General features: G+C 34.1%; 2 protein-coding genes across 4 annotated transcripts; one reads left to right on the plus strand and one right to left on the minus strand.

Moving 5' to 3' along the window:
* The first annotated feature begins 152 nt into the window (after positions 1–152).
* Positions 153–11,768, plus strand: LOC100783082 (pantothenate kinase 2). Of its 2 annotated transcripts, none has more exons than XM_006600576.4 (22): positions 153–523; positions 1,104–1,322; positions 1,499–1,551; positions 1,929–2,045; positions 2,241–2,360; positions 2,469–2,563; positions 2,653–2,746; positions 2,906–3,037; positions 3,650–3,762; positions 3,864–4,056; positions 5,023–5,231; positions 5,314–5,358; positions 5,464–5,512; positions 6,571–6,653; positions 6,925–7,041; positions 8,235–8,298; positions 8,608–8,754; positions 8,843–9,001; positions 9,273–9,356; positions 9,969–10,163; positions 10,255–10,326; positions 11,464–11,768. In XM_006600576.4, the coding sequence occupies exons 1-22, from the start codon at positions 265–267 to the stop codon at positions 11,551–11,553; spliced, it is 2,709 nt and encodes a 902-aa protein (XP_006600639.1). In that variant the 5' UTR covers positions 153–264; the 3' UTR covers positions 11,554–11,768. The 2 variants fall into 2 exon arrangements, with proteins under 2 accessions (XP_006600639.1, XP_006600640.1); XM_006600577.4 differs by having other exon boundaries at positions 1,104–1,319.
* Positions 11,769–12,978: 1,210 nt separating this feature from the next.
* Positions 12,979–15,845, minus strand: LOC100783782 (dof zinc finger protein DOF5.6). Of its 2 annotated transcripts, none has more exons than XM_003549574.5 (2): positions 15,313–15,845; positions 12,979–14,304 (listed from the first exon to the last, which is right to left on the minus strand). In XM_003549574.5, exons 1-2 carry the CDS (start codon positions 15,364–15,366, stop codon positions 13,366–13,368), a joined length of 993 nt encoding a protein of 330 aa, XP_003549622.1. In that variant the 5' UTR covers positions 15,367–15,845; the 3' UTR covers positions 12,979–13,365. The 2 variants fall into 2 exon arrangements, with proteins under 2 accessions (XP_003549622.1, XP_040867052.1); XM_041011118.1 differs by lacking the exon at positions 15,313–15,845 and adding an exon at positions 14,541–14,646.
* Between the last annotated feature and the right edge of the window lie 409 nt (positions 15,846–16,254).

Consider the following 16,254-nt stretch of genomic DNA (forward strand, 5'->3'; position numbering starts at 1 on the left):
AAATGAACGTTTCATGCATTAATGTGATTGAACGAGAGAAATTTACTATCTGTTACTGCAAAGCGGCTTCACTTGACATTGACATTAGTAACTAAAAATAACTATTTAATTTTGACCAGGAATTAAATTAGGTTAGTGAGGGATAAAAATTACATCGCGTGCGTTTTTTGATTCATTGAGCACGTAAGCTTGCGATCGAGGGAGTGAGTTAGGTGGGGTTATGACTAATGAGCAGATGGTTGACTTGCTTGTCAATATGAATGAATGAATTTTCTTCTACAAAAGGAGGGTTTGGTGAATTTCATTTCATTATTGGATTTGAGGTTGAAACTTGAAACTTTGAGACTCAGAGAGAGAGAGATGGCGCACACGGGCAGCAACAGTTCAATGCACCGGTCGAGTTCACGGCCTCAGCTGGATCTGAGCAAAGCAGAAATTCAAGGAAACTTCGAAGAGAAGTATCCAACCATTTTGCTACCCAATCAGTCTCATGATATATCTCACCTCGCTCTTGATATTGGAGGTATATGCATATTATTATAATAACAATTTCAGATTCTTATTTCGTCTTATGAATTATTTGGCTTCAACCTTTCTTTTATTTGTCAACAAAGGCTAACTATGTTTTATGCCCATCATGACCATTTTATTTTCTATTTTTTTTGTTAAATTTTTGGATGCTGAGATTATTACATATAAAGAATAATAATGTTACGCTGGTCCCTGGACTTCCTCCTTCAACCCAAAAGTAACTGGAACTATAGAGAGCTCATGAATTAACTGGCGGTAGTATACTTAATTGTTTCAAGATTGAACCTTAAATACTTGGAGGAGAGCTTTGTCGTCTAGGGCGATCCTATCCGGTTCAAAGATGATTGTCTCCCATCCTGTGTCGAGGATTTCGTAATCCCCCCTAAATTTCTTTGTTATAGTATTATCCTTTTAGGTGGGTGAAATAAATAAAGAAAAGAGGATTGAACGGTAGCAATGGCAGTTTCTCCCCTCAATGACGTGTGACTGTTAATTTGCTTGTTAATTTCAGAGGAAAAGGTTGGTAATATTTGAAATATGGCTGGAACTTACGATTGAAAATATATGGGCAGGATCTCTTATAAAGTTGGTGTACTTTTCAAGACACCAAGACCAATCAACCTATGACAAAAGGGTGAAAAATGTGAAGAATCGACTGGGATTTCCACCCAATGGTAACAGGAGAAGCTATCCTATTCTTGGTGGAAGGCTTCATTTTGTGAAGTTTGAAACTAGCAAGATTAACGAGTGCCTAGACTTCATTAGCTCAAAGCAGCTTCACTCTGCTGGTGGTATTACTGTCTTGTTCAATTTACTTCTTTTATGTATGCTTTATCTGTCTTTTCAGTACCACATTGGATTGCTAAAAGAGTACTGCATGTTTTGATTTTGAATATCATTTATGTGTTAGTTCAACTACTTTCAGACCTTAATCAATTCAAGATTATGGACTTTTTGTTGTTTATAGGAGGGGAATCACGTTATTCTGATGCCAGGACTGATTCAAATGCCATAATTAAGGTAACTTAGTTTCTCCGACTATTTTTACATTTTCAGAAGCTGAGTTATTTTTTTCTTTAGTTGAAGGGATATATCAAATTTCCAAAATGCAAGTTATTTTATTTTAGCTTGATGCTTGCATGCACAAGTGCCATAATCTATGCCCAGCTATCACATTTGGAAGTAGTTATTGTGAAAATGATAATAAGCCGAGTCTCTTTTCCCTTTTGTATAATAACAACAACAAAGATGCTTCCATTTATTCTATATGTTACTGGTATTGTTTATGACACTATTTTAAGAGTTGTGATTATTATAGATAATTGTGTAATTCATTACTGCTTGTTTAGTGTTAATTTCATTGAACTACTCCGTTAATGGATTCATTTTGTGACAAGGCTACTGGTGGTGGGGCACACAAATTTGCTGACCTTTTCAAAGAAAGACTCGGACTGAGTCTTGACAAAGAAGATGAAATGAGCTGTCTTGTAGCAGGAGCAAATTTCTTGCTGAAGGTGGATCAAACTCATGGAATTATCTGTTTTCTCTTTTATTTTGTTTAATAATGATCTTGATAGTTACAAGACCATCTTGCGAGTTGAAAAATTTGTGCAAGTCTTTATCTCATGCATTTCTTCCTTTCCTTTCAAAATATTCTTGCTAATCTATATTGATAATTGCTAATTAGATGTTGTACCTCTTCTTAGTAGGCAATTCGTCATGAAGCTTTTACACACATGGAGGGCCAGAAAGAGTTTGTTCAAATTGACACTAACGACTTGTTTCCTTATCTTCTAGTTAATATTGGATCTGGTGTTAGTATGATCAAGGTATATTTGTTTAGTTTCCTCTTTTTATTTAACTTGCCGATCCCTTTGGTTTATGTTTTATAAAGACAAACTGGTGGTAATCTATTATTTTAATCTGGGTTAATACAGGTTGATGGGGACGGAAAATATGAGAGGGTCAGTGGGACTAATGTTGGTGGTGGTACTTATTGGGGCTTGGGAAGGCTGTTAACAAAGTGTGAGAGGTCATTTTTCTGATAATTCTCCATTTTTTTCTCTTTATCTACTTCTATATTTGAACTATTGCCAAAGGGTTTCTTAAAATGAGTTCCAGCTTTGATGAATTACTTGAGCTGAGTCAGAAAGGAGATAATAGTAATACTGACATGCTTGTTGGGGACATTTATGGTGGCATGGACTATTCTAAGGTAAATTTTGCAGTTGATCATTGCTGTATGATAATGATATTTATCTGATATAAGAAAATGCTCTAAATTTACTTATTTTCTGGATTAAATTGATATGAGTCATTTGATATGTTTTCTATCAATCACAACTTAGTATTTACCGGTGTTAAATAACCATAGATTGGCCTATCGGCTTCTACCATTGCTTCAAGTTTTGGCAAGGCTACCTCAGAAAAAAAGGGACTTGAAGATTACAGACCTGAAGATATATCGCTCTCTCTTCTACGAATGATTTCATACAATATTGCCCAGGTGAGTTGACAATCGTAATTTTGTCTTTTTTCCAGCAAAAATTCAAGCTGGAAAAGTGCAAGCAGTTTGTGATACATTTATGCTAATGATTCTTCTGTTTCATTCAGCTTTTTGGATAAATTAGATGTGTAAATAATATTCAGTTCTCTGTGTTTACTTATTGAATATTGTTAAATTTCAATTTAAATATACACGTACTGAATGAAAGAATGTATCCTTTATAGAGTTTCTCCATAAAAGTACTTAAACATTTAATTTTTGTTGTAAAATAGCTACTCATTTTATGTTGAAAAGTTCACATTAGTTTTTTCAGAAATTGTAAACCTTTTTTTATTTGGCTAAAATTTAAATGATAGTCTACTGATTTTGAAACATTTTTTTTTCTTTAGAAATATTTTCCAGAAAAAGGTTATTTTGATCCACCTACAATGAGAAAAGACATGAATGGAGACACATCTCTAATAATGAAGATGATCCATGACACTAGTTCAATATCATGCTTTCTGGCATTATCAGGATTATCTTCCATCTGTAGTTTTCATATTCTGTTCCACTATTTGTTCTTCCATTGTGTACCTGACCAATTCTGTTATTTTTGTCTCTTCTGTGTAGATAGCCTACTTAAATGCATTGCGGTTTGGGTTGAAGCGTATCTTTTTTGGAGGATTTTTTATAAGGGGTCATGCCTATACCATGGATGCTATTTCTTTTGCAATTCATTTCTGGTACATAAATTGCCTATTGGTTTGACATAGCAAAAACAATTATTTCTTTGCTTTTGATTTAATTGTTATATTGTGTCAAGATTTACATATTTGTCATGCAGGTCTAATGGGGCTGCACAAGCAATGTTCTTGCGACATGAAGGATTTCTTGGAGCATTAGGTGCATTTATGAGTTATGAAAAGCATGGTTTAGATGACCTAATGGTGCATCAGTTAGTTGAAAGATTCCCAATGGGTGCTCCATATACAGGAGGCAAGATTCATGGCCCCCCACTTAGGGATTTGAATGAGAAGGCAAGTGAGAGGAATTGGAAAACCTTGATGTTTGCTGGTCACTTGTTTAAGGAAAATGATCAAATTAAATGTGTTCTAACTTCTAAGCTATGGTGTAAATTTGAAGTCAAATTAATGGAAATGATTTTTTTGGCTATCAATTTTGGTACCATAAGGAATATTCCACTATATTGTGTTAGGGCTCAGGTATCTCTTGAAGCAATAATAAAATTACTAAAGTAACTCCACTAGTGAGATTCTCTGGAATAATTTGTCATGTCATCCATTGAAAGGAATCATATTCAATGGTGTTCGAATACTTGCTTACCCTCTAAAGACAGAAAATGTTGAATGTAGAAATGAATAATGATAAAACCTTTAAATGTGTAGGAAGTGATTATAGTGTGAATTGAAAAGGAGTGATTTTTTTTTAACCGTGTCAACATCCTTGGTAGTTTGTAAAGAGTTTGTCAAACACTCCTTTTCCTTTTATGTTAAATTTGATTATTATTCTGTTAAATTCCTAAAAATTTTCTGGTTCTTGCCATTTTTGAGGTGGGTGTATTAATTTGACTTTTCTTTCATTAGGCTTTTTACTATCCTGTTTAATACTACTCTAGTGATGTAGTAAGAGGTCTCTGTTTTGTTATACTTTTGAATTTTCCTGTGCTATGGTTCATTTCAAAGCTCTTGAATGAATGAATCAATTAAACAATGGATGGTGACAAACATTGAATTAGAATGTATGAAAAAAAACGGGGGCTAGATTGTAACTGAAAAGTATGCCTATGCAGACAATGAGCAGGGGACTGCTAAACCTTGTTGTTGGTTTTGAATACTTGCCATATTGATTGCATGATATTGAGTGAATTTTAGATGTTTTGGAAACCAGTATGCCATCTAGAGGCATTTTTTAGTTCTTTTTCTTATGCTTGGAAGCAGCTCAATTTGTTAGCAAATATTATGTTTTAAGCAATTCTAGTGCAGATTTCATGGATGGAGAAGTTTCTACAAAAGGTAACTGAGATCACTGCCCCTGTGCCGATGGCTCCTCCTGGAACTACTGGACTCGGGGGTTTTGAAGTTCCTTTGTCAAAAGGAAGTACTCTGCGATCTGATGCTAGTGCTCTAAACGTTGGTGTCCTACATCTAGTACCCACTTTAGAGGTGTTTCCATTGCTAGCAGACCTGAAAATGTATGTATCATACTCAACACACTGGCCTTCTACTGACAGTATTGTATTTCTCTATTTTTTAACATAAATTATGTCTCTACAGGTATGAGCCTAATACTATTGATCTCTCAGATCACAGTGAATTAGAGTGAGCACAATATTTTAAATAAATTTTAACTTATTGCCAATCAAGGCTACCATTGTCTCTAGTGCTTGGCTTCTGTGGCTAATGCAAAATTTGTATTTGATGAAGGTATTGGTTCAAGATTTTGTCAGAGCACTTGCCAGATCTTGTGGACAAGGTAACTGTTCTGTCTTTTAACACCTAGACTTTTATCATTTTTTGTCTCTTCATATGTTACAAAGGCAATAGAAGGAACATCCTAGCACATGATAAGAAATTAATGAATGAAATAACTCTACGTTCTGCTTATAAAAAGTTAAAATGTATTCCTGTAACAAGATGATATTTAATGAGTAATAATATCTTTTACATCAATATATCATATAAAATTTAAGAGACAATAAAGAAAGAACAGTACAAAGCAAAGCATGGGATCAGGCTTTTTCTTTAAACAAACCAAACCAATAAACATAAAAACCAAGGCAAATCTCTCTGTAAAAAACTTGACAACCTTACATTAGCACTATAAAGAGGCCCAAAAAATCATGTGAGCAACTAAAGTCTTAAAATTTGGGTTTGAGCCTAACTCAACCCTAAAAGTTCCTCATGAGGCGAGGGTTACCCCCACTTATATATACCATTTTGGTCACATCACTAGTCAATGTATGATCTCCAATACTCCGTCACATCAAGGATTGAACATCTCAAGCGTAAAGTATATAGAAATGGACATTTGTGGGTGGTCCAATAACGGTTGGTAACAAGACCACCCACAATGTTCGATTCTACAAACTTCACGCTTGAGATGACTATTAGTCTTGGAATTTATGTTATTAGATGGATAGTGAACTATCCAACATATTTTTGTAATTCATTGGGTCAAGTAGTCCAAAGTTCATTGGTTGAGCATAGTCTTTAAGGAATGAGTGCTGAACTCTACAATGTTTGGATTCAAAAATGTGTATAAATATAGAACTTTATCTAATAAAATTTTTTTTTTGAACAAATAAAATATAATATACTTTAAATGGATGGGTTGGATTTCCATCCATAAAAAATGGTTAATGGATGGGTAGGATAGTTTTTTTATTAAATGAGTCATGGATGAATTGGATTTTTTAATACATGTTTAATGGATCATGAATGTATTATTGGTTTATTTTTAACCCATCCAATATAATTCAATTCAAAATTTACCCAATCCAGTCATTTGACACCCCTACTAAAATATGATAGGCTGTAGCAAGTGAAGGTGGGACTGATGATGCCAAGAGAAGGGGTGATGCTTTTGCTCGTGCATTTTCTGCCCACCTGGCTAGGTAATACATGATGTTGCTGTTTTCACGGCTTACTACTGTTATTTAAGTCATGCTATCTATCCTCTTATACTGATGCAAATTTATAAGAACAATTCAAGACTATTTAATTAGTTTATGGTTGATCAGTTGCATTAGTTTTTACTCCTAAAAACCATTTGTTTTGTATCATTTTTGTCAATATAACACTCAATGAGCTCAATAGGTGTTTAAAATTTATTAATTTTGGCTGGCAATACACTTCTCCAACTGATCAACTTGCATAACTGAATAGGTTAATGGAGGAGCCTGCTGCATACGGGAAGTTAGGTCTGGCCAGACTACTGGAAATGAGGGAAGAATGCTTGAGGGAATTTCATTTTTTTGATGCGTATATAAGTATAAAGCAGAGGTAATTATGTTTGAAGAAACCAACACATTCTTTTCCAACACTGGTTTTATTATTAGGTGAAATACATATAGGTTCCATTAGAGTGGGACTCGCATCATTCAGTGGGACCTACATGTATTTCATTCAATTTTAGTTTGTTTGAAAGTGTGTTTTAGAAAAAATTTTACTAGCTTTTCTCATATATCGTCATTGAACCATATGGATGAGATCTTGGAGGACTCTAGATGTAACTGGTTTTTTAAGCCACTATATGTCTATTTACATGTGCAACTTCCACAAAAGCAATTTACTTAGATAAAGAGAGGTTGGCTAGTCGTGTGATATGATGCAATGCCATTATTCTGTCTCACTGAAAGGTGCAGAATGCAATGTTCCTCTCTGTTATCAGATGGTTATCTAAGGAGATAGTGTTCAATTTTAATTTCTTCATTATAATTATAAAAAAACTGGGAGAATAAGGGCTCTTGACCCTTCTGTTGTGTTTACACTTTAGTTTTCTGTTTTTTTTACTCATTCTCCTAATTGGGAGAGGTCTCTTCTTGACAAACCTACCTGAAAATCCAAATCTCCTTCTCAGGTCAAATTGTAAACTTGACCATGGTACTCAATAGGAATAACATCAGGGGCACAACCATTTGGAAATCTGAGTCTCCTAAACCCTATAATAAAAACATTTGGAAATCTAAATATCCTTTTTTTGGTTGATCTAGGGGTCTCACTATCCTGCTTTCTTGTACATCTGTAATGTGTACATCTCTTGATTTTCTTAATTATTTTTTTCCCCTTATTGTTAGGATTTTTCTTATTTAGTTCTCTCAAAAAATTTCAGAGTTATTTGTGTTTCATTACCCAAAACCTGATCATCATGACTAGAGTAGACATGAAAACCTGGATTTTTTTTTTATGTTTATATTTTATCTAAATGGACTAGCAAAGGGTTTAGTTGAAGATAGAAAACAATGGTGTCTTTTGATTTATGCAGCTAGCCTCACCTAGTGAAAAATACTTCATAGCTGCTTCATCATAAAAGATACAAGCTTTAGATACACAACTCAACTCTTAAAACAAAAAGAAGAGAACTTCCCTTCTATCAATGTTAATGTAGTTCATGTCATCTCTAGACCTATATTATCCTCAGAATGTCCTTATTCTTGATCACTTAAATTTGTTATTTGTGTTTATATCTATAATAGGGAAAATGAGGCATCACTTGCTGTCCTACCTGATTTGTTGATGGAGCTTGATAGCATGGATGAGGTATGCCTTACTATTACTATAATCCTCTGAATTTAACATGGTGGGAGGAGTCAATATTTGTTCCTTTTCGTGTAGTACATGAGATGATATATGCAACTAATACATTATTCCTTTTTCAAGTCAATATATGTAAAGTGAGTAGAAGTGACAATGTACCAGTGAGTTTCATTTTCATGGCATGCAGAGTTTAAAACTTTAAATTCAATATGCCAGTAGTCCTTTTTGCATTTTGGTTCATAGCGCCCCTATGCCACTCTAGTTTCTCATAAATCATGTTGGCTATTAATCTGAAAGCCTCATTTCTTTCAGGAAACAAGACTACTTACTCTCATTGAAGGTGTTCTTGCTGCAAACATTTTTGATTGGGGATCTCGTGCATGTGTGGATCTCTATCATAAAGGAACTATTATTGAAATTTACAGAATGAGTCGCAACAAAATGCAGAGACCTTGGCGTGTAGGTGTAGTTCAACATATTCATGATGAGGGTATTGATCTCGTGCATGGTTGATAGTTGAATACTGAGCTAATTTTTTGCCATTCAGGTGGATGATTTTGATGCCTTTAAACAAAGAATGTTAGGAACTGGGGACAAGAAACCACCCCCACATAGAAGAGCTTTACTTTTTGTGGACAATGCAGGTGCTGACATTGTTCTTGGGATGCTTCCCCTGGCACGAGAGCTCCTCCGCCGTGGAACTGAAGTGAGTTTACTTTCTTTATTGAAGAAAATTTGAAGTTACTATATTGGAATGAATTTCCCCACAGGAAAATATTTGATTTTAATTTCAACTATTCACGAATCATGAATTCAATAAACGTTTTGATTGAGTATAGATGTCTGATGTTGTAGAATTACATTTGTTCTCTTGATAGAAAAGTAAACAGTCATCCAATAAAGGGACAAATCAGCATCCTTATAATGGGTCCTATGCCCGAGTTGTGTAGTACGAATATAATAATGCATGAGTGCAGGTGGTCCTGGTTGCAAACTCCCTTCCTGCTTTGAATGATGTGACCGCAATGGAGCTCCCTGACATTGTTGCTGAGGCTGCCAAGGTTTGTGTATTTTCATGAACTTTAATTTGTTGGTCTCTGTAATATTTTGTGATGTTAGATAACTCCTTTGTAAAATTCATATGAATGTCTTTACTACCTCTCTTTTTGTTTTCATGGTAAAGTCTCATGCTTGCGATATTCCTAGTAAAGAAATTTCCACGCACACAAATTTGGCATGTAATGATGTTATGTAAAACACACTTTCCTACTGTTGTGCATTGTATGAAACACCTGTATTTTTACAACTTCCCTTTAATTTTTTGTATTCTAAATCCAAATAAACAGCTGCATACATTTATAAAATGCAATTGTTATTTTATTTTTCTTGTCTTGTAGACCTTCCTTTAAAATTTAAATGATCAAGTAGGCTAGCGTTCACAATGATTTCAACAAGAATGGTTAGAGAACATTTGTTAAGTGTCAACTATCTGTTTCTCTATCACATCATTGGTAAAAGTACTTGCTGTGGTTTCTCATTGAAAGTGTTATTGGGAAGATCGTGATATCATTGACCCTGTTTTTTATGTCAATTTCTTTATTTCACCACGACCACAGTATCCATGATTATTATGCATTAGTTTAAACAGTGGAACTAATTCTTGTATCTTACAGCACTGTGACATTCTTAGGCGAGCTGCTGAATCTGGTGGCTTGCTGGTGGATGCAATGACTAATACCTTGGACAGTCCTAGAGAAAATTCTTCTTCTGTTCCCTTGATGGTTGTTGAGAATGGGTGTGGTAGTCCATGTATAGACTTGAGACAGGTCAGCTCTGAGCTGGCTGCTGCTGCAAAAGATGCTGATTTGGTGGGAAAGCAATTCTGTTTATATAATCAAATTACTATGGATTTAATAAAATCAAGAAGCAGATTCTAATTAAGCTTTCTCTATTTGATAGATAATTTTGGAAGGGATGGGTAGAGCTCTTCATACCAACCTCAATGCCCGATTTCAGTGTGATGCTTTGAAGGTAAGTTCATCTGGTTTACTATTTAAAGGGTTTGTCTCAGTCAGATGAATTTTAATTTGGCATATTCATCGTTGTGTTTCAGTTACTGATTTGATGCTTTTCCAAGATTTCTTGTTGTCTTATCTAAATCATTTTCCTATTAAACTCAATTGCTTTGGTTGTTAGGTGGATTCTTGAACTTGTTAGGATTCATTAAATGGAATATCTTTTTTTTTTTTTCCTATTTCTTTTTGTAACCACCGAGTGGCGGATCCAGAATTTTCTTTTGGTGGGAGCAAAAAAAAATTTCAAGCTTTTAGATAATGCATAATATCATGACAAATAAATTCAAAATACCTATATTTTTACAAATTATAATTGTTCTCTACACATTTTCATATTTCAAAAATATTGTATGATTTTAAATCGTCAATACTATAATATACAATGCTAAAATTAATATTAATTTATTCTCTCTTTTATCTCTTATAACTTTTTAGATTCATTTTTAAAAAAATTATCTTATGGGGACAACACTAATTTTTTTGAGGGAAAAAATAAAAATTATTTGATATATTCATGTGACAAATAAAATCTTGTGGGGCAATTGCCCTCATCCCCTTGAGTGTAGATCCACTACTGTAACTTTTCGGAGGGACTTTGAGGTATTCTCACAATTTTCGGTTCTTTGAACTAGCTATGGATTAATTCTCGGTTCAAAATTTAGTCACATTTAAAGATCTTCACCCTGCCATATCTGTGATTATGCATATACTGTCTTCTCATACACCCATTCTTTTAAATCTTTCTATTTGTGCATTTGCCTCTGAGCTGAACTGGTTCTAATCATCATAGTGAACAGGAAACTGCACATTCATATCTTTAGATTTATGTAACATTTTAATGGTTTCTTCTTTCATTGCTAAAGGCATTCGTAAATTTTCTTTACTAGAGTCGCGAATGTGCTATTTAAATTTTAAATATTCTATGTAAATATGAATGAGAAACTGCACCCTTTAATTACTTTAGATTTTTAATGAAGCCTATTTGGTTTCTGTCCCCTGCTTGTGTGCCATATTGTTGATAAGATTAATTTAGGTCGAAGTGGCTCCTTTGACACAATTTTTTCCCTGTCCCTTCTTATATACTTTTTGGTAGCTTGCAATGGTGAAAAATCAAAGGTTGGCTGAAAAGTTGATTAAAGGGAACATTTACGACTGTATATGCAAATACGAACCTGCTAACTGAAAGCTTAATAGCATCCTTGGAGGGGATGTAGAATAAACTTCTGAGAGCAGAATGCTGTGTTTAAATTTGACTATTACTTTTTTTTTTGTATCATTGTGCTATATATAGTTCTCTCTCTCTCTCTCTCATATATATATATATATATATATATATAACTAAGAATTTCCATTCTCTTTATTTTGGTTCAATGGGTAAACAAGATTTGAAACCTTTCATCTCAGACACTCAAATGATTAAGGTGTTAGGTGTGCCTTTGAAGAAAGGATTAATTTACTTTAAGCTATTTTTAATTTTAATTACATGAAATTGGAATTTCATTGTGCTAAAGAATATGCGAAATTTTAACATGCTTAGTATTGCACTCAAACTCAGATTAAAAAGATGAAGCAACTGGTTCGATCAAGAAATTGGTGAAAACTTCAAACAGACAAATTGGGTAACAGTCAAATTTGTGTTCAAATTACCTATCTACTCTTATATTACAAATATAAAAATTAGGCTAAAATATAATTTGGATAATGAAAACTTCATTCTCCCTACCCTATCAATAACATTTTCTTAATATGCTTTCTCTTCTCTTCCTTGGAAGAATATTTTACATGCTCCACAACTAGATAAAAAGTTTCCCTTGTGGCCATTTCAAACCATTCCTTGATGTTTTTCATGCTGTCGTATAATCGCTTATCATTTTCTTCTGAACCTTTTCAAACTATCCTTATAATTTTCTTAATCGCTTATCATTTCAATATATCTTTTTTATTTTCGTCACTGAATTGAATTTCAATCGTACCTAAAGTTTTGAAAATGGATCGAGATCTTGTTACGAGAAGGGATGATATATATGTAAGAGGAAAGAACTCAAGTCATAGATATTTGGCTTTGTTTAGGTAATTTTTTAATTATGATTATATTTTTTTTGTTATAATTTTATATTTTTGATTAATGTACATTTTTTAATTTTTTTTGTCACCATAACTAACATTGATACAAAATATTTATTAGTTTACTAATGAGTAATCTTTTACCGGAAAATCTAGTTAGATCTTTAATCAAGTTTCTTCTTCCACATATTTTTCAAATTCACAAAATTCAAACAAAAAATTTTATTTAAAAGATTTGAATTTTTTTTACTGGTAGAAATTGAGTACAATACGGTATTGGTTAGACTCTCTTGATAAAGAATTTGAGTTTACTTTTACGCGTACCAACAACACTTTAATAGTATACATTCTCTAATTAAAATTTCTTAATTTTGTAAAAAAATCTTAATAATTCAAATTCATTAAATATTCATAATGCAATTAAAAAAAAAAAGTCCCGCCCACGAAAATTTAGGTTCCATGGAAGATATTACTCAAATTTCTCACGTACAAGGAGTTAGCAAATGAATAGTTAAGGAAGCATAATGAACCCTACAAACATAGAAACAAATATAATATAGCACTACTGCGCATTTTCTTCAACATGAAAAGAACTAACATATCATCCTCGAAGTTACAACAAATTCTAAAGCTTTCAGAGAGCTGCTGCGCACACAAAGACAAGAAGAATCTAAAGGCAGTTGGACACTGAAGCTTCCCCATTCACACTCTTTTTTGTTAAGTCAATACCAAACAAAGACCAACTTGGCAGAAAGAAACACTACCAAAGATAAATATAAAGAAGTAAACGAACCCTCCAACCAAAAAGGCTTTAATGCTTTATTATTAGCTCATTATACATACCAAACCCAAGCCTGGAGAGAGCTTATCACCACCTTTGATCATGTATCTGCATGATTAATTCATGATAAGAGAAGATTAATTATTAGCTCTAGACCAAAGGGTTTGTTGTGGAAGATCCATAGCCGGTCCATGATGACCCTGATCCATCAAGATATCCCAATGACACTTTTTCAGCACCAGAGCAACCCTGATGATCTTGCCATTCAAGGGACAACAGCTTAGGGTTTGGCTTCACATCAATTGAACCATTAAGGGTGTTGTCACCTCCATCATAGGGCAACATAAGTCGCTGGCAAGAGTCCATTATATAAGTTCCAACATTGCTAATGTTTCCATCAAGGGACATACCTCCAAATGCTGAAGAGGAAATAGCTTGATAATTCAATGGCGATCCATTGTAGCCACTCACATCACCAAACCCAACAGTCATATCACTATTTTCAAGAAGCTCAAAACTCCTAGTGGAACCCCTAATCATATTCATACCATCCAACCTGCTTTCCATGAAGTCAATAGGCCTAGGGTTCTCAAGCATGCCCATGTTATACTTACTCTCCATAAAAGTAGGGTTTCCAAGTGCACCAGCATTAGTCCCAAGCAAATTGTTGAGGTGAGAAAATTGCACATCAAGGTAGGGAAGTTGAAGATCTTTGTGATTATGAAGATAAGAGGGTCCAGGGTGGTGTACTTGGTTTTGAGTACTAATAGCTGGTTGGTGTTGGTCATTAATGATTTTCTTAGTAGAAACTTTCTTGTTCTTTCTGCAACCACCACCAACAGGAATGTTCCTAAGAGTGCCTCCTTTGGTCCAGTACCTTCTACATGTCTTGCAGAAGTACCTGGGCTGAGTGAGGCTGTAGTTGTTGTAGTAGCAGAACTTGGTGTGTGTTGATTCACACCTAGGGCACTTGAGGGATTGCTCTTGCGGGGGTCTTAGCCTTCTCTCTGTCATTGGCCTCGAGCATGGAAGCATGTCGCCAGAGGGTGAAGAAGAATCCACCCCACCACACTCCTCGTGAATTATTCCCTGACATTTCGTATAAAGAAACAATGATTAATGAATACGAAAGGAAAAAGATAAAAGAACACACCCAAATGCTATTAGATACCAAGAAAGAAATAAGAGAAAAATATAAGTATTATAAAATTTATGAAATAATAAAAAGAGAGATAAAAAAATATTGATAAAATGTTTAAAATAAAAAATATTCATATATGATTGCTCATAAACGTATGAAATTATGTGTTAACATAATGACGTACTGTCATAGTTTCTACATGCTTATCTCATTTTGGATTGGGTCCCTTTTCTTTTTATTCTTCTGCTAATTCTCCAACTCCTTCTCTCTCCCCCTTGTCTTTTTTCCCTTTCGTGTAGAAAAAGAAAAGAAAAACATTCTAATTTAAGAGAATAAAAAACAGATAACTAACTGCATATATAGTGCAACGTGACACAATATATATATATATATATATATATATATATATATATATATATATATATATACTGTATGCTACTAGCTTCTTGATCAATACTACATTTTAAAGTTAAATATATATAGCTTAGCTAGCAGCTTACTTTATAACTCTAATTATAAACTTTGATAAGCTAAAACTCTCTCGTCAAACCGTTGTATTTCATTGCTGTGTTTTTAAGTGTGAGAACTTAATGGAATTCATTATTCATCACCCTAGGAAAATGATACTAGTAGCTAGACATCAAGGAACACATATAGAAGAGAGAAAAGTGTATTATATATAATAATAATAATAAAAAAGACAAAAGGAGAAAAATATGATAGAGATAAAAAGGAAAGAAGTGTAGATATAATAAATAAAATGATATGACAAAAAGAGAAAAATATATAGAGAGAAATGATGAGTGTTCTAAGAGAGTAAGAGTGTTACACCGATAGGATATCCAAATATAATTACTCCCCACTAAAATTAAATTTGCACACAATTAAGCATATGAATATGGTTAAGATGAGTTTGAAAAGTAGAGATTTCATTTTGATATATGCATGTGGTATACCTGCATCCAGTGATTTGATGAGTCCATGCAGACGTGGAGAGAGGAAAAACCCATTGACAAACCAGCAGCTGGGAATTTATCACTTCTCCTCTTGTGATAAACAAGTTTGTTACCTATAGCAGTATCAGCATGTAAGAGGTAAAGAAGAGGGCTAATTAGGAAGTGGGGAAGTGTAGGTGAAGAGAAGGGCAGAGCGTACGTTGAGGGAGTGGAATATTACTATATTGTGTTGTGTTATGCGACAATGTGAGTGTTGCTTGAGAAGTGACAGTGAATAAGAAGGAAGAAAAAGATGGGGTGAGGTGAGCAGACATGTTGTACTAGTACTGCTACTGCACTCATATATTAGTGAGCCCGTCGGTGACAAAACAATGGGTCCAGCCCTTCATATGGTGGCCCCACTGCTTAGGTCAGCTTGACCAGATAGATAAATATTCACTGTCACAGTTAGTGTCAGTGGTTGGTATGTATGGGAATGAGTGAGATAAGCATAAGCATAGCCGTTGATGGCATGGGGATTTGGTAGATTAGTAGAAGAGGATAGAGAGAGGGGTGTGTCAGGTAGAAATGACAGGAGCAAGATACACACACGTCCCACTACAGTCTTGTCTGAATGAAGTGACAGAAGCTGAGAATATTTGGGTCCTCGATAAAGAACACTCTACTTGTGGACCCCAAAAGCACTGGACCCACTCTCCCTCCTCCCACAAGCAAGGGATATATTCCCTTCCCTTCCCACACGCTCCTCACGTGCCTGCCTCCTATCTAATTTCTCATTTTTATTTTTCTCCCCCTCCCCATGCCATTCTTGCAATGCACTAAGCTCATTTGCATAACACACGCAGTTTGTGGAAAATGACATATGTTTAATCCTGAAATAGAATATATTTTTAGAAAATAATATAAATTTTAATTGATGATTATTTTTACAACCGATTCAAA

Source organism: Glycine max, chromosome 17 (assembly GCF_000004515.6).
Source record: "Glycine max cultivar Williams 82 chromosome 17, Glycine_max_v4.0, whole genome shotgun sequence".
In the NCBI taxonomy this organism is placed as follows: Eukaryota; Viridiplantae; Streptophyta; class Magnoliopsida; order Fabales; family Fabaceae; genus Glycine; species Glycine max.